Source organism: Pteropus vampyrus, unplaced genomic scaffold, assembly GCF_000151845.1.
Source record: "Pteropus vampyrus isolate Shadow unplaced genomic scaffold, Pvam_2.0 Scaffold53, whole genome shotgun sequence".
NCBI lineage: Eukaryota > Metazoa > Chordata > Mammalia > Chiroptera > Pteropodidae > Pteropus > Pteropus vampyrus.
In genome coordinates, this window is record NW_011888834.1 from 8,022,368 (window position 1) to 8,049,438 (window position 27,071).

General features: G+C 36.5%; 1 protein-coding gene across 10 annotated transcripts in view; it reads left to right on the plus strand.

Annotated features, from left to right (window-relative positions):
* The window catches only part of GUCY1A1 (guanylate cyclase 1 soluble subunit alpha 1), a 55,524-nt gene that overhangs the window by 16,682 nt on the left and 11,771 nt on the right, over positions 1-27,071 (plus strand). For all 10 annotated transcript variants that reach the window (XM_023530763.1, XM_023530758.1, XM_011360324.2 and 7 more), the window contains 5 exons: positions 11,715-12,080; positions 18,155-18,216; positions 21,580-21,638; positions 22,938-23,647; positions 25,163-25,648. In XM_023530763.1, coding sequence (XP_023386531.1) covers positions 11,826-12,080; positions 18,155-18,216; positions 21,580-21,638; positions 22,938-23,647; positions 25,163-25,648 — 1,572 coding nt within the window. In that variant the 5' untranslated portion in view covers positions 11,715-11,825. The remainder of the gene's footprint in view (positions 1-11,714; positions 12,081-18,154; positions 18,217-21,579; positions 21,639-22,937; positions 23,648-25,162; positions 25,649-27,071) is intronic.

Consider the following 27,071-nt stretch of genomic DNA (forward strand, 5'->3'; position numbering starts at 1 on the left):
TATATCTCCATACTAGACATTGAAGAAAATTAAAGAAAGGAGTAGTTTTATTATCTTCAGAAGCTCGGCAAATATTGATTGAATTATAAATGAATTTATTAATAACTCATTATAAAACTTTTTTCAGGAGGCAAAGACATTCTCTAGGCTCCAAAGCAGCCTCATTTTACTTGTATTTTATCATTTCCCTCTGTGTTTTGTCCTATATATTGGTTATAGTTAATAGCCTAATATTAGTTACTATCTATTGAATGCCTAATAATACATGATGCTGTGCTCAATGCTTCTGATAAAGCAGTAGCTATATCAACTATAGGAGGTATCTGTGGTTCTCCATTTAACAAATTTCACAGTGAAATGGTGGAAAAGGTGGAGAGGGAATAACATGAGTGTCTTTGGCTTCTTTGTGAGATCTTACTGAACTTCATAAATTTCAATGTATTGTGAGATTTCTTGCTTCCAAAAAGGTAAAAGATAAATAATAAAATAGGAAAGAAAATAAATAGTAAAAATAATTTAAAAATAAATAAAATAGCTCATAAAATAATAAAATGGAAAATAGAAATATATAGGAAAACTATTTGAAAAATTACTCTTCGCGAGTCATGTATTATTTACATAGGGTTATCTGTGTCTGTACATACAAAAGATCCAGCGAAAATAAAAGGAAAAGATTGAGTGAATGTGATAATAAGAATTTAAACTATCTGTATCCCTTCCATGATTATACCAGATGACGTCAAGTCAGCAGTTCTGTCTTTTAATTTCAGCATAAAATAACTTACTGGCAGTCCAAAGTTCAATAAATTGTGACCTACATTGGCTAGTTAGATTAAGGCTGGAAGCATGCTTAACCTTCAGTTAAATAGCAGAGACAGCATAATGAGTAAGGTTATTTAGAAAACATGTCTAGAAAATTAAAAACAGAACTAAAGATAACTTCTCGAGAAAGTACAGAAGGTGTTGAGAAAATCATAAAAAAGAGCCTAGGGAAATATTTTAGAAATTATAGACAGCCAAAATAATTGTATAGTGATATGTAGATGAAACATAAGCCTTTGATGGGGACTAAGATGAAGTATTTACAATAAGTCTCAAATGATTAAGTGTGGAACTTGAATGAGTGTTAGATTTTTCTCAAAGCAGTTGATGCAGTAGTTGGGGGATCCACAAAAAGAGGAGGCTTCTCTGCATTTCAATTGAGAGGGTGATGTGACGGTACTGGAATGAGCTCTGGGCTCGTGATCAAACTGCCTGAGTTTCTGTATGTTCTATACCTCAAGAGCTTTCGGATTTGGGCCAGGTTCCTAGAATCTGGACTTCTGTTCAATCGTCTGCAAGTGGGAAAGATTGCAATACATAATGTCTAACGTTGCTTCTAGTTCTAAACTTCTATTCTGAAAATGCTTGCATCTTTATGTAGACTTTTATGTAAGAGGTACTGAAGTGAAGAAGAAAAAGTATTCGGGGTTTACTGTAAATAGGAAAGTTTCTTTTCACTTTCCCTATTTTGAATCAATTAGAAATGAGAAGGCAATAAAAGAATATGGTTATGAGTTTGGATTTAATGGGAAAGAACTCAGCCTTCAGCACGTACTTTGTGAGTATCCAGATATATACCTGAAAAGTACATGTTCAGAAGCCAGAATTCATTTTTGGTAATGATTTCTTCTAGTCATTATGAAAAAATTCAGTTAAACTCTATTTCCTAGAGCCAGAGAGGCTCAAAGAAATAGTTTGCAAAAGGGAGTCTCCTTAGAGTTCACTGGGACTCTGAAAGGGTCTCTCATGACTGCATTTCTGGAACGTCGAGGCTTCATTCCCTCAACTGACATGTCCAGTGGTCTGACTTTCCATTTTCTTCTGTCTTCTATTTTAGCAGGTCAATTTAATCTTTATTTTCCCAGATTTTATTTGTGGGCAGAGGAATTTTAGTAATAATTGTTATGATGTATAAAAAGCCCCTCATTTCTTAAAGCCACCCTGCATTATTGGCTCTGTAATCAGATAGTCCTTGCTTCATTTCCTGCTTCTGCCCCTCACTAGCAATGACCAAGGGCAAGTTACTTGCTCTATGTTTCAGATTCTTGTTGTGTAAAAAAATACTAAAGCGTGCTCTCACGCTCGCTCTCTCTCTCTCTCTCTCTCAGTCTCTCTCTCTCTCTCTCTCTCTCTCTCTCTCTCTCTCTCTCTCTCTCTCTCACTGCTTTCCCCATAGGATTGCTGTGCAGATTAAATGAGATAATGTATATGATGTCCTACGTGGCCTCTTAAAGCACAGCTCAGCCAACCGATTCTATAAAAAACAATATAGTAAATATTTTAGGCTTTTCTGGCCATGTGGTCGCTGTCATAATTACTTAACTCTGTTGTTGTAGTTCAAAAGCAGCAGCCATGGGCCATAGGAAAGTAAATGAGCTTGTAAAAGCCAAAGTCCTGTTTTTCCTTTACTGTCGTATTACACTTCTGAGACCAAATGTGTATGTTTTCCTCACCAAGCAATTCTCTAACACCAGCATCCTACAATTTAATTTAATTCTGACACTGTCTACTGGGATTTAGTGTCAGATCCCATAGATTAAGGGCTCTGTCCCACGAGAGTGTTCTCACTTCACATGCCAATCACAAGCCTAAAACATTTGATACTTCCGATCAACCAGCTATTAATTGAAGATTCCAGGACATCCTCCTTGGGTTTTCCTAATATGTTAGGACAGCTCACAGAATTGAGAAAAACTACTTATTAGATTACTGGTTTAGTACAAAAAGGCACAAATTGGGAATGGCCAGATGGGAAAGATGCATAAAGCAAGGTATGGGGAAAAGAGCTTGGGACTTTCATGCCCTCTCTCTGGGCACACTACATTCCCAGTACCTCCATGTGTTCATCAACCCAGAAGCTTTCCAAAACTGCTTTGGTTGGGTGTTTTTTAATAGAGGTTTTATTACATAGACACCATTGATTAAATGACTGGCCATTAGTGATTCATTCAGCATCCAGCCTGTCTCTCTTCCCCAGAGATCTGGGTGGAATGGAAAGATACAACCCTCTAATTACCTGGATGATTTCTCTGGCAACCAGGCCCCATCCTGAGGGTATCCAGGAGCCCCCAGCCTCCTGTTACCTCATTAGCACATGGAAGGACACTTATCACTTTGGCGATTCAAGGGTTTTAAGAGCTGTGTGCCAAGAAACAAAGAAGGAAGGTGGGCAGAGACCAAAAATATATTTCTTACAATGTCAGTGTGGCTCTGTTCCAATGAAACTTTAGTTATGGACGCTGAAATTTGAATCCCATATAGTGTTCATATATCTCGAAATATTCTTCTTTTGATTTTCATCCAACCATTTCATAATGTCAAAACTATTCTTAGCTTGCGAGCTGGGCAAAAACAGGCAGCAGGCTGGATTTGGACCATAAGCCATCGTTTGCCATTCCCTACTTTCAAGGGTCCTGAGTGTCTAGTGTTCTCAGTGGTGGTTTCACTTTGTCTGACTCTCCCAGTCCTGGGCCAGTATAAGTATTGCCTCCACTGCCTGTGCCTCCAACACTGCTATGATTATTCTTATTCTCCTTGGTTGTCTCTCTGTTGTTTTCTGTGTGGCCAGACCTACACTTCTTGATTAATTTGTTTTTGATTATGTTAAGTAAGGTTCTATTCCCAGCAGTGCTTACAAGTCTTAAGTTTTCATGGCTTTTTTATTCTGTTCTGTTTCTCAAGGACCTTGGGAAAAGTTTTGAAGACTGGAATAAAAGAATCATGAGAGTTGCTATTGTATCTTCTTCCAGAATCTTCTTTCCAAATATGACAGCTCACATAATTTGACTTTCTTCTAACATAGAGTGAATTATTGCTTGGAAGATTACCCCTTCTTTCCCATCAAGGACGAGGCCACCTTGATATTTGCTTATTGTTCAGATGTTAATTCAAATACTCCACAGGTGTGACAGTCAATCCCAGGATCCACTTCAGTCTTGTCAGACTCTCCTATTTTAATCAGACTCTGGTTGACTTATCTTAATTTCCCAAACATACTAAAATTAACATGCCAGTTAGTGTCTCACCTTTCTCTGCCCATCACCTAAATCTTTCTATGCAATAAGTAAACATTGAGAAGGTAAATAGGTAAAAAAATTAACACAGAATCAATATTGAGAATAGTTAGCTTATAAAAGCAGTGATTGGAGACAGGATTCTTTGTATAACAAATATTAATCATTCGCCAATCTAGCATTCTGGGAAAAGAAAATCAGATACTGCAGAATTTTTATTTCAGCTTGATTGTTATGAGTTTATTTTCTTTAAAAAATTTCCACGTTTGGAACAATGCGGATTTATAAACAACAGTATGTACTCTAATGTCAAAAAGCTTGTTTGATTTATATAGTTTTGGTATAATTAATAGAAAAAGAAATTTAAAATCTCGCAAAGTCCTCCAATTTTTATTCTGATATTTTATTAAAGAAATTTGGCATGCAACTTATTAGCTAATGGATTTACATGTGATAAAACCAAAATAGAATCTTACTGCCCTGGGCTGTGCTGTAAACTCTACTATTTTGTAAGTTTTTAAAAGAAACCCTAATTATTGACAAAGATATTACTTTCTTGGTATGCATTAATGTTCTTCAAGTGGAGAATGTTTTCTATTTTTGTAGGTCACCAAGCACCTACTATATATCAGAGTTCTCCTGGCTTTGAAAAGTGATAAGAAAAAAGTGTCCCAAGTATAATACATTTCTGAACCTCTCTGAGATGGAATACATTTGTCAATCATTTGTTTAATGACTTCTGTCAGCGATTCTCTTGCAGCATGCCTTTGCCTGTATTTTCTCTAATTCTTCACATATCCCTGTCTTATCACCATTTTACCATTTTGCAGGTAAGGTAACAGAAGCTCAGTCAAGTGCAGAAACTTGTCCAGTGTCACACTAAGCAGTACAGTGTTTTTGATCGGAGGTTGGGAATCCGCTATTGCAGAGGGCCAACTAGTTATATGCAGATAATCAACTGCACAGGGGCCGGTTCCCCTGACCCTGGTATTGTTCAGGGGTCAACTGGGATTGTAATAGTCAACATTTGTTCATCACATACTGGATGCTTTACACTTATTGATATTTACTCTCACATCACATGTATGAGACACTTGATGTTAGTATCCCTATTTTCCAGATAGAGAAAATTGAGCTAAAATTAGGTTAAGAACTTGACCGAAGTCATGGAGCTGGTAAATGGTAGAGGCAAGAAGCCAACACAGACCGTCTGGTCCCAGAGCCTGAGCCCTGTACCACCCTACTCACCCCGCTGCCTCCAGGCATAACTGTGCGTGGTGGTGCTAGGTGGTGAGCTCATCTCAGCGCGTATGTGTATGTATGTAAATGAACGATGCTTAAAAAAATCATTATTGCGGAAGAGGGAAAGTAAGTGTATATCTGTGTATGCATGTATATGAAGTCAAAGATGTGCCTCCAGGACCTCCTGACTGGCCAGAGTTAAAAAGAAGAGAAAATGGAAATTTATGATGTCACTAGTCACCAGTTTCATTTATGCCACTTAAGTGAAATTTATTGACCAGCCCAATTACTTAATCATTGTGGATTTGTTTTCATTTTAAAAGTTTCATCACGTTATATTTCCTAAGCCATGACTAAATCTGTAGAGTCTTAGAGAATGTAACCGACTAGGTGATTGTCCCAGGAAGTTAAGTAGGCTTTTCACCTTACTTGCAGATTTGAATCAAACATTTTTGAGAGTGCAGGCATTTCTGATGTAAATAAGAATATGTTCCTGAAAATCCTTGTATGCTGCAAAACTATGCACTAAAAATAAAAGAACTTATGGGAAGAAAATGTGTTAGGGTGAAACCAATCAACACTTATGAGCATTAACAAAAACAGTAACAATCCTTAAACACATATAAGCTCATTAAAAGACAGATTGAGTATGAAGACAGTATGACAGTACTTATAGGCCTAATTTAAGGAAAAAAAGGTAAAAGTAGTTTGATGGGAAGGGACTGTCAGAAGGTGTTGAGCCTGCTGAGTTGTGGAGACAAGGAGAAATAAAGGAAAACTGTAATAAGTACTTCTAAAACAGGACATGCGGTCAAATTGAGCTAAGAGGAAGAACATGGTGTGGACGGGGATCTAACAGGGCTGCTACTTTACAGTACATTAACCCCCTGTTTATAATTGTGTATGAGCCAGTTCACATCTCAGAAAGACACAGTATTTATCTGAAAAGGGATAAAAACACAATGGCTTCTTATAAGGTAAAAAAGAATTACCTTTCTCCCTTAACTCCTTTTCTAATAATGATTTTTTCAGTAAATATATTTTTAAATAATTAAGTCTCCGTGAGGAAGTACTTTAGCAATATAACTATGATGGGAATTATAGAAATAGCTACAGGAAATTGTTTATTATATTTCAGGAACAAAATATTGAAATACTGATCTGATTTTCTCATGACCTGAATGACCTATCAAAAGTGGTAATTGTATTTAATTTAAATACATACTAACTGCATATATTCATATTTCTGTGATTATCACATTATAGTTTTAAAAATATAGATATGTAGGATTTATGGTCCCAAAGGTTTTGTCTTTTAATTAGTTTTAAAACATTCTGTAAACATTTTGATATAAAAACTGAGAATCACAAAATTCTACTTCTTTAAAGACTCCTTGTTATGGAGTATGCTAAACATTGCTGCTACTTCAAAGGTGTCATGGAATTGCCCCCTAAAATTTAGTCTAATCTATTCAGTACAGTGGATCAGACTCACTGTATTGTTAATAAAGAATCGATGTAGTTTATTAAACCTAATTTGTGTTGGGTACTTTAGCTTTAGTGAGGCGGTTGCTATCAGGAGAAGGGGAATTCCTGTTATTTTTGGTCCTTAGAAGTGAGGTTGCCATCACCTCTAGAGCTGATCTCTTTGTTTTGGGAAGGTTGCCAGTATAGGCCCTGTAGTCACAAAAATTTAACATAAACACCCTCCACTCTTCTTGAAGATGGATCCATATACCTTATACATGCAAATGCAGTAAATGTTGGGAAGGTGAATGGTCTACTCTGTAATATAAATTGAGAGTCAGCTTTCCCATGTCTGGGCTCTTGAAGAAGGAGGGATTGCTTTCCAAAAGAAGTTTTGCATAGGAGAGTTGGATTAGTTAGTTATGATTAAATAGCCAAAGTCATAGGAAATGTATTATGGACCATTTTGATTGTTCTCCATAGGCTCTGGACTCTTTGGCCGTGGTGTTGAGAAACAAAGCCAGTGGAGTGTGCCCTCTCTTTTCCTCAGTCCTCATGTCTAGTCAGTTGTCAAGGCCTGTGGGTTCTCTCGCTGAAATATTACTGGACTTGATCTATTTTTTCATTCTCAGAGTCACTCTTAATCCAACCCAGATTAGCCACCTGATCCATTTCTCATTCTACATTCCAAATAAACTTTTAAAAATTATTCAGTCTAATCTGTTCATTTTCTTACTCTTTAGTCATTCAATTGACTGACGTTAGAATAGAGTTTTAATTTGTTTACCAAGATTTACTGAACCTCCACGTCTTGACCTCTGCCTGTGTCATACCTCACCACTACCACCTTGCTCTCCCTGACCCCATGCCCTTGCCACGCTGGGGTCATTTCAGTTCCCACAACATGACTAGCTCTGTCTTGGCTTCCAAGCCTGCTGTTCTCTCTGCAGCTCTTTTTATTTGTCTCGGGGTCACAGTTTAGCTCAAATGTCTCTTCCTCCTGGGACTGTATTTGGATCCTATGTGCCTCCTGTTCTTGTAGCACATGTCACACTTGGCCTGGTGTGTCAGAATGTTTCCTTGACAGATTGTAAACTTCCGGAAGGTAGGCGATGTTCTTTGCTCACTCTGTCTCTGCATCTAGAAGAATGCCTGACAGACACACAGAGCCATCCATAAATGAAAAGTGAACAAAAGAATGAATGAATGAAGTAGAAGGCAGTTGAGTGTATCAGAGCATCTGTGGGAGTGGAGATTATGATAAAGAAAATGCAAACGGCATGTTAAGAGTCAAAAGATTCTTGAAGTTTAACTTTTAGGAGCTCATTGCTGAATTTAGCAAGGAGGGTTTCAGTAACAGAATGGAAGCAAAAGCCAGAGAGTTGAAGTCTTAGGAATAAATGTTGTTTAAGGAAGTGAACACAGCACATAAGGCCTGATCTTACCAGAAGTGTGACTATATGGGGAAACAGAGATAGTGGTAAAGCTAGGGAAGAGTGATGGCCTGAGAGATCTGACATTTATTTGCCTGCCTTTTTCTTAACTTACTGCTGGACAGACTTGGACATCCTCACCAGTTTTTCTGCTACTTTGTCCTGCTTTCCTGATATATCACAATGGGAATGTCTGTAAATATTTCCTACTGTTAAGTGAAAAGAAACATATTTTAAAAGTCTGATTTATGTGATTTATTTAATTTTTTTCCAATTTTGGAGGAATGGAAACTTTCTAGATTTTCAGTCTACCTGAAAATTAAGCTGTTTTCTTGACATTTATTTATAAAAATGACTGTTACAATCTGTGCTGGAGTATGCACACTATCCTTACTAAGGCAGTTTATTTTGAAGTTCTCTCAGCGACTCTTAAAAATCTGGGCTTTGGAATTTCATCTTAAAACACTAATATCTCCTTAACCACAGACTTGGGCACAGCCAGGTGCTAAGTCTGATATTGAACATTGGATATAAGTATTTGCTTTTGCTGTAGAGACTTAGTTCTTAGCAGTCTCACCCCTCCCAAATCTGATTTAAAATCTACTCTTTATTACTTGCTGTTGTAGAGAGTACCTCAGGTCTTTTTACATGTGGAAAACAAGGTTTTTTTGCTTAATTACCTCCTAGAGTTTAAATGATGGAGCACCCCTTTACCCAAACAGTAAGGCACCCTGGTTATTAATATGAGGTCAGTACCTGGGTCATTACTCTCACCGAAACAGTTAATCACTTACTAGCAAGAGGGAGAGCACATTCAGTATATTTGGAGGCTGTTTAATCATCAACTTTGGAAATGGCAAATATTTCTCCGAGTTTCTGGGAACATACATCCCATGGCTTGCCAAGGCTTTGTCACCAAATTTATTACTTGAATTAATTTGTTTTTCCTTTACCATGTTTCTAGCATTTCTACAACCACTTATGTACTGGATTCAGCAAATGACCAAGTCATTTGTGAAGCTACTGCTAATGTTACACATGAAAACACATCCCTGGTTGAGTTGAGGGACCGTTCTGTATTCCTGGCAGGCAAACACCAGACAAACATAGGTTTCCAAGGTATTGGCACTGTGTGCATCTGTTTCTTGGTGTAATTTCATCATCTGAACAGATGAAGAATGCTCATTAGTTTGTTTGTACATTTGTGATTTAATGAGACTAAACACTTAACTGATCTTGAAGTAAGCACAACTTGTTTCCTGTTGCTGTTCTTAGTTTAATAACAAACAGTGTTAGGCACATTTTCTGGAAATTATAATACTGTTCAATACAGGAGAATTTCAAGGAAGGTTGACTGGTGGGTCGTATCTAGCTGCAATGAGATTCAATAGGAAGATCAGAATAAAAATATTGAGTTTCCCTAAACTCAATATGAGTTTATGAGAAGATTAAGCTAATGGAAGACTTTATCATAAACTATATTATATCACATTTCTAAAACTCTAATATGTACCAGAATAATTGATTTTAGGAAGCAGTTCTATACTTTGATTACATTCATCCTATAATCAGTAGATAGTAACAGACTTATGCTGAGATACATCAAAGCCCGAGAAACAAATCTTTGTGGAATTGAGTCTGAAAAGAAATGTAGTGGAGAGCTTTAAATTTTTAAGTCTTCCAGAATCCAAGTAACTATTCTACCTATCACCAAATCACCTTTGTGTCACTCAGTAGTCTGCTGAGATAGAGAGCTCCCTATTCTACTCTAACAGAATATGTTTTCTGCTCATGAATATATAGTATCTTCCTTGTACCTTCTGGAAGATTCATAAATTACATGTGATCATAGATTTGGGGTATGACTTTAAGTAACAGAAAGTACTGACAGCTTCTTCTGGCCTGTCAGCATCCATAATCTTCACTCATACTTAATATCCAGTGACACCTCAAGGGTTGTCAGATGTGGAATTCAGCTTTCTTATTTTTCTCATTTCAGAAAATGCATTGTGCATTGTCCTAAACTTATCAGATAACTTATCTGTGACAAATTACAAGCTATTGCTTATACATGTTAAGAACATATTAAAAGTATTGAGGTGCATAGAAAAGAAAAAAAAAATAATTGAACTCTAGTTCTAAAACCTGAAGTATAAGGCTTTATCCTGGATGATTTAAATGCCACTAGTCAATGAACAGAAGAATTATGTTGTTTTCTTTTCAATATAAACTTCTAAGCCGTATCTTAAAGATAAATTAATCCTAGTTTATAAATTAAGCCTGATTATTTAAAAACTAGTATAATTTGGTAATATGAGTGAAGATTAATAGAGAACTCATGGACTCGAGTCAGAGGGACCTATATTTGAACTTTAGCGCCGTCACTCACTTCAAATGAAAGAAAACGACCTAAACTTTTGAACTTCTGGCCCTTTGGGGATAATAATACCTGAGTCATATGGTTGCTATGAGGATTAAACGACTCCTACGAGGCTTAGATGTGAATACAGAGTTCTCTGCACTGTGCCAGGCACATAGTAGGGGTTAGTACACATGGGTTCTTTTCCACACTTTTGTGTTTTTGATTTTCCAAGAATAGAAATAGTTGGCGAACCCAGCTAATCAAGACCATAAGCATTGTGCATAGGTTGAACTCGCAACCAGACAGTTCCACTGATGAACAACTAATGATAAATGAGTTGTGATTTATGTGGGGATTCACAATCTCAACATCAACAAAAACAAAAATACAGGGAAAGTTTGCAGAAATGGCCCTGTGTATGATTTCAGTGGACCTCTGGGAAGAGAGGCCTTCCTGGTTTACTCCAGTGTTATCTAGATTCGGATCCAGAGGTCCTTAAAAATCTAGTGGCATGTTTTTAGGGATCAGGAGTTCTTTGAAAAAATATTGTTTTTCAATTTGACGATATTTTAAAATTATTCGACTTTCAAGACAAATGTCTTTTGTAGTAATCATTTCAATTATTGTTTTTTTATATATATAAAAGTCAATATTTCAGATCTGAAAACATATACTTAGGCATCAAATATATGTGTATATGTATATTTAGTTATGTCTGGGAAACATTGGTTTATGCTTTTTCATTTATCGTAATGACAGCATAATGAGGATGTAGTAGTATTAGCCCTAATAAAACAGATTTAGACTTTGCTTCTGTCTTAAAACCATAGGTCTATTCATGTGGAATCAAACTAGACCAAATGGGTTATAAAAATGGACATGAGTAGTTTGTGCTAATAAGGACACTTTGGAGAAAATTATATCCCATTTGAAAAATATTGAAATATTAAAAGCAAATATTTTACTAGTATACTAAATGCACACATATTAAAGCTCTTCACTAAATGTTCCATCCATATTAAAATTGACATTTCTGCCAGAATTTTTTTTTTATTTGAAAATACAATATGACTGTATGGTTTTTCACATCTGTCTTTTTCTGTTTTCTTAAGTGTATAAAGTCATTCCTCTTTCTGTTCTTTTTGCTGCCCATAGACACCCCAGTCAGCAGTGTCCGTGATCTGATAGTGGCTTCTATTGGTCAGTCCCACATAAGAAGAACAGTTCACCAGGACAAGATCCACACAGGGCGAGGCCACCAACACCATGTTCTGTACGAAGCTGAAGGATCTCAAGATCACAGGGGAATGTCCTTTTTCCTTACTGGCACCAGGGCAGGTCCCTAAAGAGCCAGCAGAAGAGGTAGCCGGAAGCTCTGAGAGCTGCACAGCCACTCTGACCATCTGTCAGGACGTCCCTGAAAAGAATGTACAAGGAAGTATTCCTCAAAGAAAGACCAGTCGGAGCCGTGTCTACCTCCACACTTTGGCAGAGAGCATTTGCAAACTGATTTTCCCAGAGGTAAGTGCTTGCCCTTTAGAGATTTTACTGATATTTTGAACATTGTAAAAGAATGTATTTTGAAGGAAGATGTAAGCACTTGCTTTCTCACTTTCAAGGCTGTAATAGATGTAGACTATTTCCTGGAAATGTATAAAAACATGCCTTTGAAACAATCATATTCTTAAGTTGTGTTTATCTTAAAACATTTAAGATCTTAAAATTATCATGCTAAGTGAAATAAGTCAGACAGAGAAAGTTGAGAACCATATGATTTTATTCACATATGGGATTTAAAATTGAGCAACAAACAAACAAAAACTCATAGACACAGACAACAGTTTAGTGGTTACCGGAGGGAACAGGGTAGAGTGGGGGAGGTAGGTAAGGGTCAAAGGGTCAAATATATGATGACAGAAGATTTGACTTTGGGTGGTGAACACACAATACAATGTACAGATGATGTATTATTGAGTTGTACACTTGAAACCTATGTACTTTTATTAACCAATGTCAATTCAATAAACTTAATTAAAAATGTTTAAGATCTTGAATTCTTTTCAGAAGTTTCCTGCACTCTCACAAGCTTTTAGCAACTGCTTAACCCTCTTAGTCTTAGCTATCTTATCTATAACATAGAAATGATAACAATTTCTACCCTTTGGAGTTTTAATGAGCGTGAAGAAAGTAATCCATAGCTCTTACCATACCATAAATGTCCAGTAATAGTTAGCTATTAAATTAAATTCCTTGAAGAACAACTTATCTTCTGTAGTATTTTCTTCTTTTCATTCCAAAGAGCATCATGCATTCCCTGACAATTTGTTGAGGTGGGAAATCTCTCTTTTCTTGCTGGTTGTGAGTCTGGAGTCTCTACTCAAACCAGGCTTGATCTGCTCCTTTGGGTCAGGGTCATGGTGCTGTCGTTGCCAATACCTATGTGTTGTTAGATATACATCTGTGACTGGCTTAGTCTAATGCTGTTTTGAGGTATGGTGCACCTTCTGTTAATCCCCCTTTAAGAAAACTCTGGAGATAGGGCATATACCTAATTAGGTCAAATGTCTGAGGAAGAGAAGGGGCATGCAGAGAGCCCCCTCCCCTCGCAGGGCTAAAGAGAACAGCAGCTGAAAGTCTTCAAGATTTCTTCCTCACTCTATCAGTGTTTAGTTTTATAGAAACTCACTTAACTCATGAGGTTGGACATTGGTATGATCAGATTCCAGCTATCATAATGCACTGATAGTTTTTAATGAACTCAGCACAGAAGCACAGAAGAACCACACATAGACGTGCTGACTTTTAGGAATGAAAGGAACTTCAAAGATCATTCTTGTCTCACTTCCAGCAAGGGCTAGGGGGGTTAAGAAACTTGAGCAGAGTCACACAGCTTTTGAAGGGCAGAGCAAGCAATTACTGCTTTCAAACAATATGGGCTCAAGCGACTGAGAAGAAAGAGACTTGAATTGAAGCTTGAAGGATGGATAAGTTGGAATGAACAGAATGTTGAAGGAATTTATTTCAAGTATAATATTACTCAAAAGTACTTTGGTTAATGCCCTCTGAAGTAGAAATATTTAATTATTCTCAGCCTACGTTAGACACTAGGCAGCAAGCTTTGGCTGGGGTGAGGGATGCAGCCCTTGTCAAGGAGTCGGTTGGCATCACAGTTTGGGAGGTGGTTGGTACTCTCATTTCCAAGGACAGAGTGAGATGCCTGGAGTCAAACAGATGGTGATCATAGGGAAGCTGGAGAGCCTCCATGCTTCCTCTGAGTCTTGTCATTACCATGTTGGCTTCATTAGTTTGTTTGATTAATTTTGAATTCCTAAAGTAGAAGTCATACACATATTGGAAGCTCTTTTAAAAACATTCTGATTACCAGTATAAATAATATTTTACTTTTTTCTTTGTCTTTATTTAGAATAATCTATGTTGTTTGTTTGTTTGTGAACCCATAGGAGTGTTCATTAAGATTTGACTGTACCATCATTTGGAGACAGAGGAGGCAAGGCTATAAGAATTCTAAGAGGCAGAAGGGGTACAATTGACATTAATGACTAGAACTTTCTCTGATGACTGAGGCCATTTGCCTTATAATAGTGAATGTCTTACCGTTGGATGCATTTGAATTGGGTAATAATAATCTAGATTACTTCATCAACTGTCCAAATGTCTACATGTCTTTAATTAAATAGCACTTTTTTTTCCAATTGTTTTTTAAGTAGACAAATTTAATTCTAGCATACTGTTTAGTTTCAGTTCTATCAGTAATCCAAAGGAAGACACTCAAAATATCATATGACAGCATTATAGTTCTTATTTTAGAGAATCAGATTTAACTCCCCAATTTGTGTTTTTAATTGGGGGGCAAGTATTAACATTCATTATTCTTAGCAAATTTAAAGTGGGAGATGTCATTCCAAGGTTGTGGAATAGTAGGGCTTACTTAGAAGGGTCTTGTTGGTCTTCTAAAGCAAACTTTTCACTTTGAAGAAATTGAGGCACATAAAGTTAGGCCACTTGCTTTAAGTAAAAGAGATAACTGGAGAGATGGAAAGTTCTCTGAATCTCATTCATAATTCTGTTATAATATTGTTTGCACATTTTTCATGGTTATTCTTCTCCAATAATCCTGCAGGCTTTCAGGCGTAGTGTCTTTGGGAGCTTGCATTGTGGTGTTAGCCACAGTTGTAGTACGTCAGAAACCACTAACTAAATTGAATCAATTGAATCAAATAAGCTTAGATAAATGATTTTACCCCAAATCAAAGAACTCGTGAGACTAAGAAGATCTGAGGAGAATCTTGAAGTTTCTAAGTGGGTTCTATCATATGGGGTTGCAAGAAGAAAAAAAGAAACAATTATAATTTATCCTTATGAATTGAACTATCTATGGTGTAGAAAATAATTAAAAACTGCAGAAAAGTTGAAAATCAACTGAAATAATTAAACTACACCAATGAACTTCCATTCAGTGTTCATAGCAATATAAAGCCAAATAGCAATTATACCTGAAGTATTAATAATATATAGTGTATTTGTGAGAAAAGTACTTGTTTTAACAATGAATACCTATCTATCCTTTATCAAATCAAAAGATAATGGTCAAGAGAAACAAGCTTGAGAGCAACACTTTATTTACTTTTAGGGACAGGCCCCCTTCTGTGAATCAGAAATTCCATGATCCACAACACTTCAAGGTCTGAGGATCATGGATGTAAGCAGAGTCCATTTTTCCAAAACTCAACATTGGAGACTTTCCCAAATAAAAGGGAGTTTGAGTGCTGGGCACTAAAAATCTACAGGAGACTACTACACACTATTTATATGTTTTGGATTGCAGGGAACTAATTTTGAAGAAAATATTGGATTTAGTCCTAAAATACCACACTAAACTAAAAATCAACGTATAGAATTGTTGGGATGTGGAGTATCTGACTTTCCTAGAGCAATCACGTGGTGGTTGATTGTGTCATGAAGCTCTGAGTTTGGCTGTGCATGACAGGTCTCACTTAACGTTGAGTCCTGCCTGTGGCCAATGGCGTATTGTCTATTTGCGTCATCCCAGGATTTGGGCTAAGGATATATTAGGGGAGCTACAGATCCAAGGCAGGAAACTCTATACACCAGTGGCCTTTACCAATAAACGTTTTGCCTGGAAAGCTTGTGGGTTTTGTTTTGGACTAATAACAGTTTTCCAGAGGATCGGTGGTATATGATGAAAGTAGATATAAGTCTGTTAACCCATAATATCACTAAATTTGCTATTAAAGCTTTGCTAGGACTTCGACACTTTTTTCTTTAGAAAAACAAATTCTGATTTAAAATGCAAAGTCAGGAATACAGGTGTGCCACCAACCCCAGCAATGGGAAGAGGGACCATTTCTCCTTCCCTCTGACAATGACAGCATTTATGATAGGTGGAAAACACCAGAAAAATAAGTTTCTGGTGAGAGTGAGAAGGAAATGAAAGGTCAAGAAGTGTACCTGAGGGTTTAATCTGAGGTAAAGAGAGAGAGAACAATGTCTCCACTAGAACTCGGGAGGAGGAAGGAACAATTCTTCGTGGCAAAATCAGATGAATTGTCTTTTCTCATTGCCCATCAGAAGCTCCTAGTCAGAGCAGCAATTGCTATGTAAACAAATTTAATTCAAATGATCTAAACTCATATATAGACAAGCTAAAAGAGTAACACCTCTGTACTTGGCTCTGTTGCTTCATAGTTTTATAGATTAAGCCTTCAAAACTGAATTGCTGACAGGAGTGTCATTTATTCATTCACTTCAATATATATTAACCATCTCCTATGGCCAAATACTGTTCTAGGTACTGGACAGAGAGTGGTGGACAGAACAGGTATTTCCTTCCCTTTTGGAGTTTCTACTCTAGTGGAGGACGTAGATAATAATAATAATAATGCTAATGCTAATAATAATAATAATGATAATAATAATAGTGGGAGGTGGCAAATGCATGAAGGAAAACTGAAAGCTCGTGCACAAAGGCAACGACTCCTTTGCCCACGTGAATATGCTTTGCAGAAAGAAAGAACTCACAGCTACCCATGGTTTCATGGATTTTAAACCACCTGAATATGCTGGTGTTAGTACTGCCAGAGTAACTGTCTACAAAGTACAAGGACCTTGAGAAAGTCAAGGTTTTCAATCACCCTGGCTTATCTACCTCATTTACAGTTTTCAATTTAACGTACCTTTTTTCTTTCACGGAAAACACTGCTGAGAAATGTGCCCGTACTTTCCTTCCCGAATGTGTTTCTCCCCAGCCAGGCATCCTGTCCCTTGCTATCATGTAGGTCCCCAGAACCTGGCTCAGAATTTGCCCACTGGATCAGTCTCCCACCAGCCTTTGTTTCATTCTGAGGCAGATGTATCTCCTTATTGGACAGGTCAGAGAAATTGTTTTACATTTTAAATTTGTTTTCTATTTGCATTATTTTTAAATAAATTTCAAATTTCTTTTCTAAGCTCTATAACGCACATTAAAACAGAAAGTCCTTTTCATAACTTATTAAAACAGAAGCTTGGTCTGTTTTGCTGAACTCTACTGCCTCACTTGACCAGTGGAAACTCTAAAAGAGATATAAATAGTTCTTAAGGAGAAAGGAATTTCCCATCTTGGAACATAGCCAGAAAATTTTGCACTCTCCTCTGGGTAAACTACAGAAAGACTTAAGTTATATGTATATACATTTAAATACATATGATTTCTAAATGAAGTGCAAAAAAATAAAAACTCGGCAGCACTGCTTAACCATGCTCTGCTTCCTCTTATTAACTAGCTTGACACGAGCTGTTAAAAAGATTAATAGATCATCAACAAATGTTTACAAGTATGGAGACTTATATACAAATATCTTACAGTACAGGAAAATTCATGAAATACTCAAACATCAATCAAAGGGAGTAAAATCATAAGAATTTGGTGAAGACTACCAGTTCAAAGAAAGGAAATTAGTACAAGTAAGGATAAATCCAAGGTTGGTTTCAAATCAAGGATCTTGGTGACAGATTGGATTTAAGGGATAAAAGGAAGAGGAAAGAGAGGGTAGCTCCAGAGTTTCCCAGACCAGGAGGTCTAAATGACACATGAAACAGTAATATGTAGTTAAGGGTGGAGAGTCACTGGCGTGGCTGGGCACGGAATTTGTGAAAGGAGCGGGTTCTCTTGGCTTTAGCCATTCCGAGGAGATTTCCTGACTCGGAGAAAGTGATGCCCGGGATTCCTTCATGGGAGACCTGACATTACCAAACTGGAGTCTTCTGTTTGGACTCCGGCTCAGCTTGACCTTGTTCTGTGGCCGTCAGTGAGACCGCACACCGAGGACAGAGCCTGTGGGCCACAGTCCACGTCCAATCTCAAATTAATCTGACCTTGTTGTTTCTTCTCAGATTTGAAGAAACCCATGGAAAACCAGTTCCACTTTCCAAAGTGTAAATTCATGACACTTATTAAAGTAATAACATATTTGCCTCTTCACAAGAAACTTGCAGGACGAATTTTTAAAATATATATTTTCAAATAATTTATTATTGTTTAATGGAATGTTTAAACCTTTCTTTTCTATTTTCAGTTTGAGCGGCTGAACCTTGCACTTCAGAGAACACTGGCAAAACACAAAATAAAAGACAGCAGGTAAATTGAACCACTTTAGTTGTGTGAACTTCCTGTTACTGTCACTGGTACTGCTGCTTCTAACCAACACTCAGTGAAAGTGGCAGCATGTTTCGCATCCTCGCGGTGTGCCAGAAACGGGACTGTGTTTTAGCTGCCACTAATCTGAAAGTGAGTGCATTCATTTTTCACATTTCATGCACCACTGAACTCAGGTTTACATAAAATGTTTAAGATTTTAAAGGGGTTTAGGAAAAGGCAGAACTGAGTTTCCAACCTGGGTTTTTCAGAGCCCGTGATTTTAACCGTGTTGCCATCTACTGTTGCTTTTAACAAGCTTCCGTAGACCTTTTCTTTTCTAATAAGGGGTGATTTCTAAAATACTTAAAGGTAAGGCATGTTAAGTTAACAGGCACTCAGTACAGACTCTTGGCTTGAAGGATGTGCTAGAAGGTTGGAGCAGGATCCCAGTGCCTCCTTTCTCCAACTTTGCCCCCCACCTCTACCCTGCTCCCCAGGTTAAACTTTTAATTGCTGCATCAGGAGGAGATGGAAAAAGTATTAAGGCAGGTAACTCGGGCGTCTGGGACGGCAACTATTCATTCTTAGGCGTGTGTTTCAGTATTTTCATAACCAGTTCGGTTTCACTGGTGTGCACTGGCTGAATATCAGTTTTGTTTATACTTTTTCTTGTATTCTGTCTTTGATATTTTCTTTAAGAAAGCTTTCTGTAGAGGCTGAATACATAATTTTAAAAATCTGATTTATAGAGTCAATTTTTCAAGTATATCTTGGCACAGTTACTGCTGTGGATAACTTGATTTGGCCTTGTTTTTGATTCCCTGAAATCTTAAGGATTATTTCATCTGTAAATGATAGAATAAATACTTGAGTTCAGATTTACAAACTTGAACATTGAAGTTTTGCAAACCAGTACCATTGTCAGGAATATTTTATAAATTCATTCATCTCTCTACAACTCATGAGTGAATAATCTATTCTGTGGATTATCTATGCTTAATTTTCCTTGCTGACTAGCTGGTCCCAGACTGCAGGCAGCAGGCTGCCAAGAAGGGGTCACAGACAGGTCCAGAAGAAGAGAGTGTGAATCCATGTGTTTGCCAGAAGCTTTGTTTACACGAGTGATATGAAAAGCATTCCAGAATGCCTCTGACCTTAATTCTCAGTCAAGCTGATAAGATACCCACAAGTCATTGTAGCTGAGCTACTGTGTCTGTCTGCTTAAGTCCTTGGCAGCGGGTCTACTCAAAATTTATTCTCAGGGCTTTGTGTTCTGAAATGTTCCTAAGATAGATGCAGGCATTCCATTAGGATGTGTTCCCAGCAGTGTATCTCTTTAAAAATCTCAAAACTAAACAAACAAAAAATCATTTTATTTGGAAATCTTGACAAATTTTTTACTACCCTGATTTCTTAGAGTTGACCGTACTTTTAAATTGTCCTAGTGATAATCATTAAGTTGTTGAAATAAAATGAGGGACTTTTTTTTTCTCAGAAGAGTGCCTGCTGATATGCCAAATGGCTTCTCTCTGCTTTGCTTTTTCAGTTCTCGGGTATGCTCTTTGTTTCTGTTTTTTTTTCTCCCCATCTTTTTGGCAAAGAAGCTGCCATTTCTATTGCTCTCATGTTGCCAACTGCTGAACACACCTTAACTCCTTTTGTGTGGACTGCTTATTATCTTAAGTGACTTGAAAAGCAAAACAAAAACAAAGAAAAAACAAAAACCAGTTTATTAAATTATAAACAGTCCCTGAATGAAAGAAAGACAGGAGCCCCCTCCCCCCACCTCTTATTTAAGTGAATGAGTTTTAGTACAGCCATTCTGATAGCTCTCTGGGTTACTTGTTTCTTTTTCTAGGACCTTTTGTTAACACCTTATGTATGAACTCATGGCTGGGGTGTGTGTGTATGTGTGTGTTGTACACACACACATTTGCTGGTGTACATGTAAGATCACACCTCTCTATTTTATTTTGAAGGTTCAGATATGGAACTTATTTTGAAATGCACTATGTGCCATTTGGACTCACTATATATAAGCTTTGCTCACATCTCATATCATGAGTGCTAGGAGTTGGCAGAATTGTAGTTCTCTGAGCAGATTTTTTCTTATTGCTTAGAATAAAATAGAAATTGCTTAAATGACAAAAAGAAGCAAATCTAAAGACTGATTAGTATAAAATAATATATATCAAGGGTTTCGGCGATGGAAGGAGACTAGATATTGGTGGTGAGCACACAATAGATTATACAGATGCTGTATTATAAGGACATATACCTGAAACTTATATAATGTTATTATTAACTAATGTCAACTCAATAAATTAATATATATATCAAGGGCTTTGGGGATGTCTGGAATCATTCTAGGTAATATCATATAGTGATCTGCAACCAATTTAGATAAGAAAATATTTCCACTTAGTATTTTAAATAATTATAAGCAGTATGCCTTTATGTTATTAAGTAGCCTGAACACTTTTCCTTCTTGGAAATATTTCCTTTTGAAGCTTCTCTACATATATCATGTTTTATTGAAATCTGTTTAGAATTTTAGATTTATGCCTGTTTTTAAACTTGGCTTGTCTAATGGTAAACTGAACCACAAATACAACTTGAGTGTCTATTAAATATGATTTGGTAACTTGGCAAATTTGCTCATAATCAATCATCACTATCAGAAATCATCACAAAATAATGAGGCAAACATGAATTGACAAGTTGTCCGGTTGAAATTGTCAGAGCCGTCTATCAATCAAAATGTATGCCACTATATTATAAACTGTGCAATAGACACCAATGCAGTAATTGAATAAAAAATAAAATTCTTTAGTTACTAATTTTTACACAAGATCAAGGATAACAGTTTAATGTAGTGATGTCTGAAAGTCAAATATAAAGAACCTAAAACTCGAAAGCAGGGTATACTATATATTTGCTTTAGGAAAGAAGTATTGATGCTTAAAAGTGAAATCCATCAATATGTAGGTGTTTCTTCTCAGTTGGATTATCAAAAAAAAAACAGTGGTTTGCTTTATAACCATCTCCTTCTGGCCCATTTTATACTCCGGGTTTCCTGCCAGTGCAGGCCTTTGTAATATTATCCTATATAAAGTTCTCCTAAAAGGTAAGTGCAGGTCATAAAAAATGATGAAACACTCTAAATCAGGTATATTTGGGAGGTTTCTAACATTGTTTTGGATTGTAAGTGTAACTGCTCTTTTCCTGTAACAGACTTAATAGTCACGATTCACCTTTACAGAAAATGTAGTTTAAATTCTTTTCTGTCATGATTTCTGCATTTTATAATCTTAAATTTTAGCATTCGTCAGTTTATAATTTAAAATATTGAAATAATTTCAGGAAATCTGTGGAAAGAGAAGACTTTGAAAATATAATTGCAGACCACGCACTTGCAGCAGGTAATAAAATTGTTTAAGTGTATGTAATTAGAAAATACTTATATGACTAATATTTTGCCTGTAAACTAATATTTTTTATTAGTAGAAAATACTTAACTCCGGAACTAATATTTTCTCCTAAAATATTTATATTTATTTGGCGACTTCCAATATGAAGTGTTCAATATTGTATATTGTGTTGACCTAAAGACGAACTCTTTTTTTATACTATATATTTTTGTTTGACCTAAAACATTTCTTCTTTTTATAATGTTTATTTGCTGAAAAGTAGATAAAGCTGCATGGGAAGCTGACTCAGACATTTATGTACTTTGATCTTGAAGTTAAACTAAGCATTCTTTGCTTATGCGTGAAAAATCGTACTCAACAAAGTGAAAGAATTTTTTTAAAAGTTGGTAAACAATCATGGGAAAAAGGCTTAACAGTGCTTTCATATTAATAATTAGTTTAGAAAAACAAGGATATAGTAACTTCGTCATACTTTCCTTTTCAAAGTTTTAGTAGATAGAATAACAGGTTAAATTTTTCTAAAAGTACAAGATATTAAGAATTGAATAACATTAATGATGATGATGTTGATGATGGCTAACTTATATTGAACTCTTCCTAGGAGCCAGGCACTATTCTAAACATCTTCTCCACATATCACAATAGTGCTGTGAAGAGGGGACTATTGTTTTTCCTAAGTTACAGATGAGAAAAATGTAGTACACAGAGTTCAAAGAATAAAGGAAGTTAGGGAAGAAGTTGTAGAAAGTAAATAATATATTTCAAACATCCATTTGAGTAACATTAAACAACAAGAATGCTATTTTACTCAGAAAAAAAATTACTTTAATCTTCTTTAAAGAAAAATGACATAATTGAGTTTCCTGACTAGTGATTTCAAATTAATTCTCGTGTCTGAAGCTTATACTCCTGGAGGCTCTGAGAGGGTGAAAGAGATGCACTGGTTTTATTGTTAACGAGGTAGGAGAACTTTTTTGGAAATGGACCTTTTTCTGTAATCTCAATAGCTCATTTATAGTTAAGTTTGAAGGACATAAAAAGTTGTGTATTATACCGAATCGATCATTCTTTTTTAATTAACTGAGATTTTTATTCAAAGTTACTAGAATTTTAGTACCTAATCTATGTAGATTATTTGACTATAGACGGTTAATTTGGGTTGGAACTCTTACTACCATAGATAAAGAGAACTAAATCATCAAATAAAACCATGTTAAATATAGTAGTAACAGCATAGCTCTGCCAAGATGACACATTTGATATGGCAGAAAATGTATTCTGTGCTTTCAGGGGTCCCAGTGGAGATCATCAAAGAATCTCTCGGTGAAGAACTTTTTAAAATATGTTATGAGGAAGATGAACACATCCTGGGTGTGGTTGGAGGAACCCTCAAAGATTTTTTAAATAGCTTCAGCACCCTTCTGAAACAGAGCAGCCACTGCCAAGAAGCAGAAAAGAAGGGCAAGCTTGACGACGCCTCCATTCTCTGCCTGGATAAAGATAACGATTTCCTAAATGTTTACTATTTCTTCCCTAAGAGGGTCACGTCCCTGATTCTTCCCGGCGTCATTAAGGCAGCTGCTCACATCTTGTATGAAACCGAAGTAGAAGTGTCGCTAATGCCTTCCTGCTTCCGCAACGATGGTGGCGAGTTTGTCAATCAGCCCTATTTGTTATACTCCGTTCATGTCAAGAGCACCAAACCATCCCTGTCCCCGGGCAAACCACAGTCCTCGCTGGTCATTCCCGCATCTCTCTTCTGCAAGACGTTTCCGTTCCATTTCATGTTTGACAAAGATATGACAATTCTGCAAGTTGGCAATGGCATCAGGAGGCTGATGAACAGGAGGGACTTTCAAGGAAAGCCAAATTTTGAAGAGTACTTTGAAATTCTGACTCCAAAAATCAACCAAACGTTTAGCGGGATCATGACTATGTTGAATATGCAGTTTGTAGTCCGAGTGAGAAGATGGGATAACTCTGTGAAGAAATCTTCAAGGGTAAGAGAAAGATAACAGCATTTTGAATATGAAATAATTTCATATTTAATGACCAGGAACAAAAAGGAACAAATATATGCATCACTTCAAACATTTTGATAAAACATTTAGGTTTAAAACAATTATAGAATACTTTTACGACTGGAATAAATTTAAAACAAGATCGTTTCTGAATTCATTTCCTTGCTTACTTGGACTATCACTTCACAAATATTCACTGAATACAATCTATCTTCTAAAATATTTATGAAGTAATTACAACTGAATTAGCAAAGTATGTATATAAATATATGTTTTCAATCATCATCAAATAGCTGGCTTAATTTGGAATAATAGCAGATATTGTTCTACAACAAACAAAAACTATGTGGTTCTTACAGGACAGAACTAAATGGATTTTTAAGTCAATGTTTAATATACATGGAGAAAAACCAATAACTCGTTTGATTCATTATTAGAGAATGGGGGAAAATGTTCTGTCATCTCATGGTAGAGAACTTTGGTTATTACTTAGTCTTCGGAGAGGTTTGCTAAATCATAGCTGACAGTACAAGCAAAGCTATAGAGGCTTATGATGCATATAACTTTTAGACATGCATAACCCAGCAGCTTCACCGTTTGTTCCCAAGAATAACAGCTTTATTACTTTTTTTGTCATAAAAATTCTGTAGCTAAATGTTTAAATAATTGGTAATACTTAAAAATGTCCATTGCAGCAAAAAATCAAAAACATTAGTTACATATATTTTTGTTTAAAAATAAAAAATACTGTGTATAACTTCCTTTTTATTACTAAGCAATGTATTTTGGGCATCCTTCCGTGTTATTACGTATAGGTCTCTTTCACTTTTCAAGGTCTGTGTAGTATAGCCCATTGCAAGGTTTTCATCTACCTTATTTAACCATCTGTTATTGAAGGACATTTGGGTCGTTTTTGAGTCTTTGCTGCAGTGAACATAAATATGAATATTTATCCACACTCATCCAAGTAAATCTTGTGATCTGGGATGATCACTTGAAGCCTCACTTCTTTCAAGGCACCGTTGGTACACTATTTCTGCTGGCTGCTACTATCAAAAAAATTTAGTAACAAAAGTATCAGCTTGCCACTTAGTGAGAAAAGCCTAAAAACGAGAATTTTTTTGCACTGCACATTGAAAATTATGATTTCTGTGTAGAGTTTCCTCCAACATATTCTTCAAATGTCTGCATGCATTTTAGACATGCAAATTGGAATTGTAAGAGGGCATATTTTTCTTTGTCAGTAGGTAGGGAAAAAAAACAAGTTTAGTACAAAAGGAATATTACTATATCTGCTTCCTCTTCTTTTGTCTCAAAAAGGTGTTGGAAACTTGAATAAGCCACAACAATTGAACACACAATGTAAATACATACATATGCCTTACTGTTAAAACGTACAGCTGAAACTTACCAGATTTCGTTAACCAATATCGCCATAACAAATTAATTAATTAACTTAGAAAAAAAACGAATTAGTTCTCCTTTGCTTCACAGGTTATGGATCTCAAAGGCCAAATGATCTACATCATTGAATCCAGTGCGATCTTGTTCTTGGGGTCACCTTGTGTGGACAGATTGGAAGATTTTACAGGACGGGGGCTCTATCTCTCAGACATCCCGATTCATAATGCTCTGAGGGATGTGGTCTTGATAGGAGAACAGGCCAGAGCTCAAGACGGGCTCAAGAAGAGGCTGGGCAAATTGAAGGCCACCCTTGAGCAAGCTCACCAAGCCCTGGAGGAGGAGAAGAAGAAGACGGTTGATCTTCTTTGCTCTATATTTCCCTGTGAGGTGGCACAGCAGCTGTGGCAAGGGCAAGTTGTGCAAGCCAAGAAGTTCAGTAGCGTCACCATGCTTTTCTCAGACATTGTTGGGTTCACTGCCATCTGCTCCCAGTGTTCACCACTGCAGGTCATCACCATGCTCAACGCGCTCTACACGCGCTTTGACCAGCAGTGCGGAGAGCTGGATGTCTACAAGGTAGGGGTGGAGCAGGGCGATGCCTGTTTTCCAGGCAAGAGTCCCAGAGAACAAGCCCTGCAACTAGGGCTTGTGTTCTAATGCAAACGAAGGGCTTTCTCTGCAGGGCCATCCTCGGAGCCACTTCTTCGGAGCAGGCATTCTACATGAGTCATGTGGGTGTTCCCCAGCCAGAAATAGCTCTGCGTCTGCTCAGAAACAAAGATAATTCTGTGAAAGGACTGTCACATTGTCTTCCCAAAGAATAAGCATAGAATAGTAGGATGATAGACTGAGTGGAGGATAGCGTGTAAGACCCATGAAAAGTTAAAGTTTAAAAGCCAATGAACCTGACACTTGACTGTGGAAACTGAGTTGAGCTATTGAGATAATTCAAAGTATGGCTTGTACAAGGAAAACTTACCCCTTTTTCTGTATCTGTAAAAGTAAAGAGGGTTATTTAAATCATTTAATTTGATTAATTCAATATAGAGTTGACATGATGCTTTTCATGGCCAGTTAACAAATTACCTACTTAAGTCATTATTATGGTAGAGAGGCCAAGGTGGAGATGTATGAGTAAGAGAGGCTTGTCTTCAAACCTTGTCTCTATCTAACCTGCTTTGCAAGCTGAGAAAGTTAACATTTCTCATTTCTGAAACAGAAAATATTATCCACCCACAGAGTTTACATGCATGCATAATATACATTATTTCTCATAATCTTTATGCATAGGACTATTGAAAATATTATGGTAAATAGTATCTCTTACTCATCATGCAGCAGGTTTTGAGTGCCTATGATGTACCAGGCGTCATTCTAGGTGCTGGGGATGCATAGTGATTGTCCCCCATAGTGTTTTTTAAAAATGTGACTATTATCAATAGAACTAATGAAGAGATTTCATGTTCTGTCTGTTTCGTTAGAATTAAACCATAATTTTTACCGATTTAAAGTAGTTTGCATTGTTTTAGATATTGGCATTAAGAATAAAACATACTTTTCATTTGTGTGGCTTGAATCATCTCTTAATTTGCCATAGGACAATCTTACACTTCAGAGCTTAACCCAACATAAAATAAATAATCGAGGAGGAAACAAATATTATTTATGGGAAAACATAAACCCCTATTTTTTTCTAATCTAGATGCTAGAAGTAAAAAAATGTATCTTTTAATAATTTCTAACAGGAAATTCCAGACAGAGCCATGATCCCTTGGTACAAAAATAGGTTCATGTATAATTACAGATAAAATAATTGGCTTCAGTTAGGTTAAGCTTGATGGCCTCTTATGGAATTTACTGTATTTATTTGTAGACAGGTTCTATTTTGAGAATATCTCCTCTCTCAGAATTGAGAAAGAAGTCTTGCTGTCCTTTGCAAACTTCTGTGATTGATAGCAGTAGTTCTCTTCTACAAATTTCCAATTGATTACTTCTATCA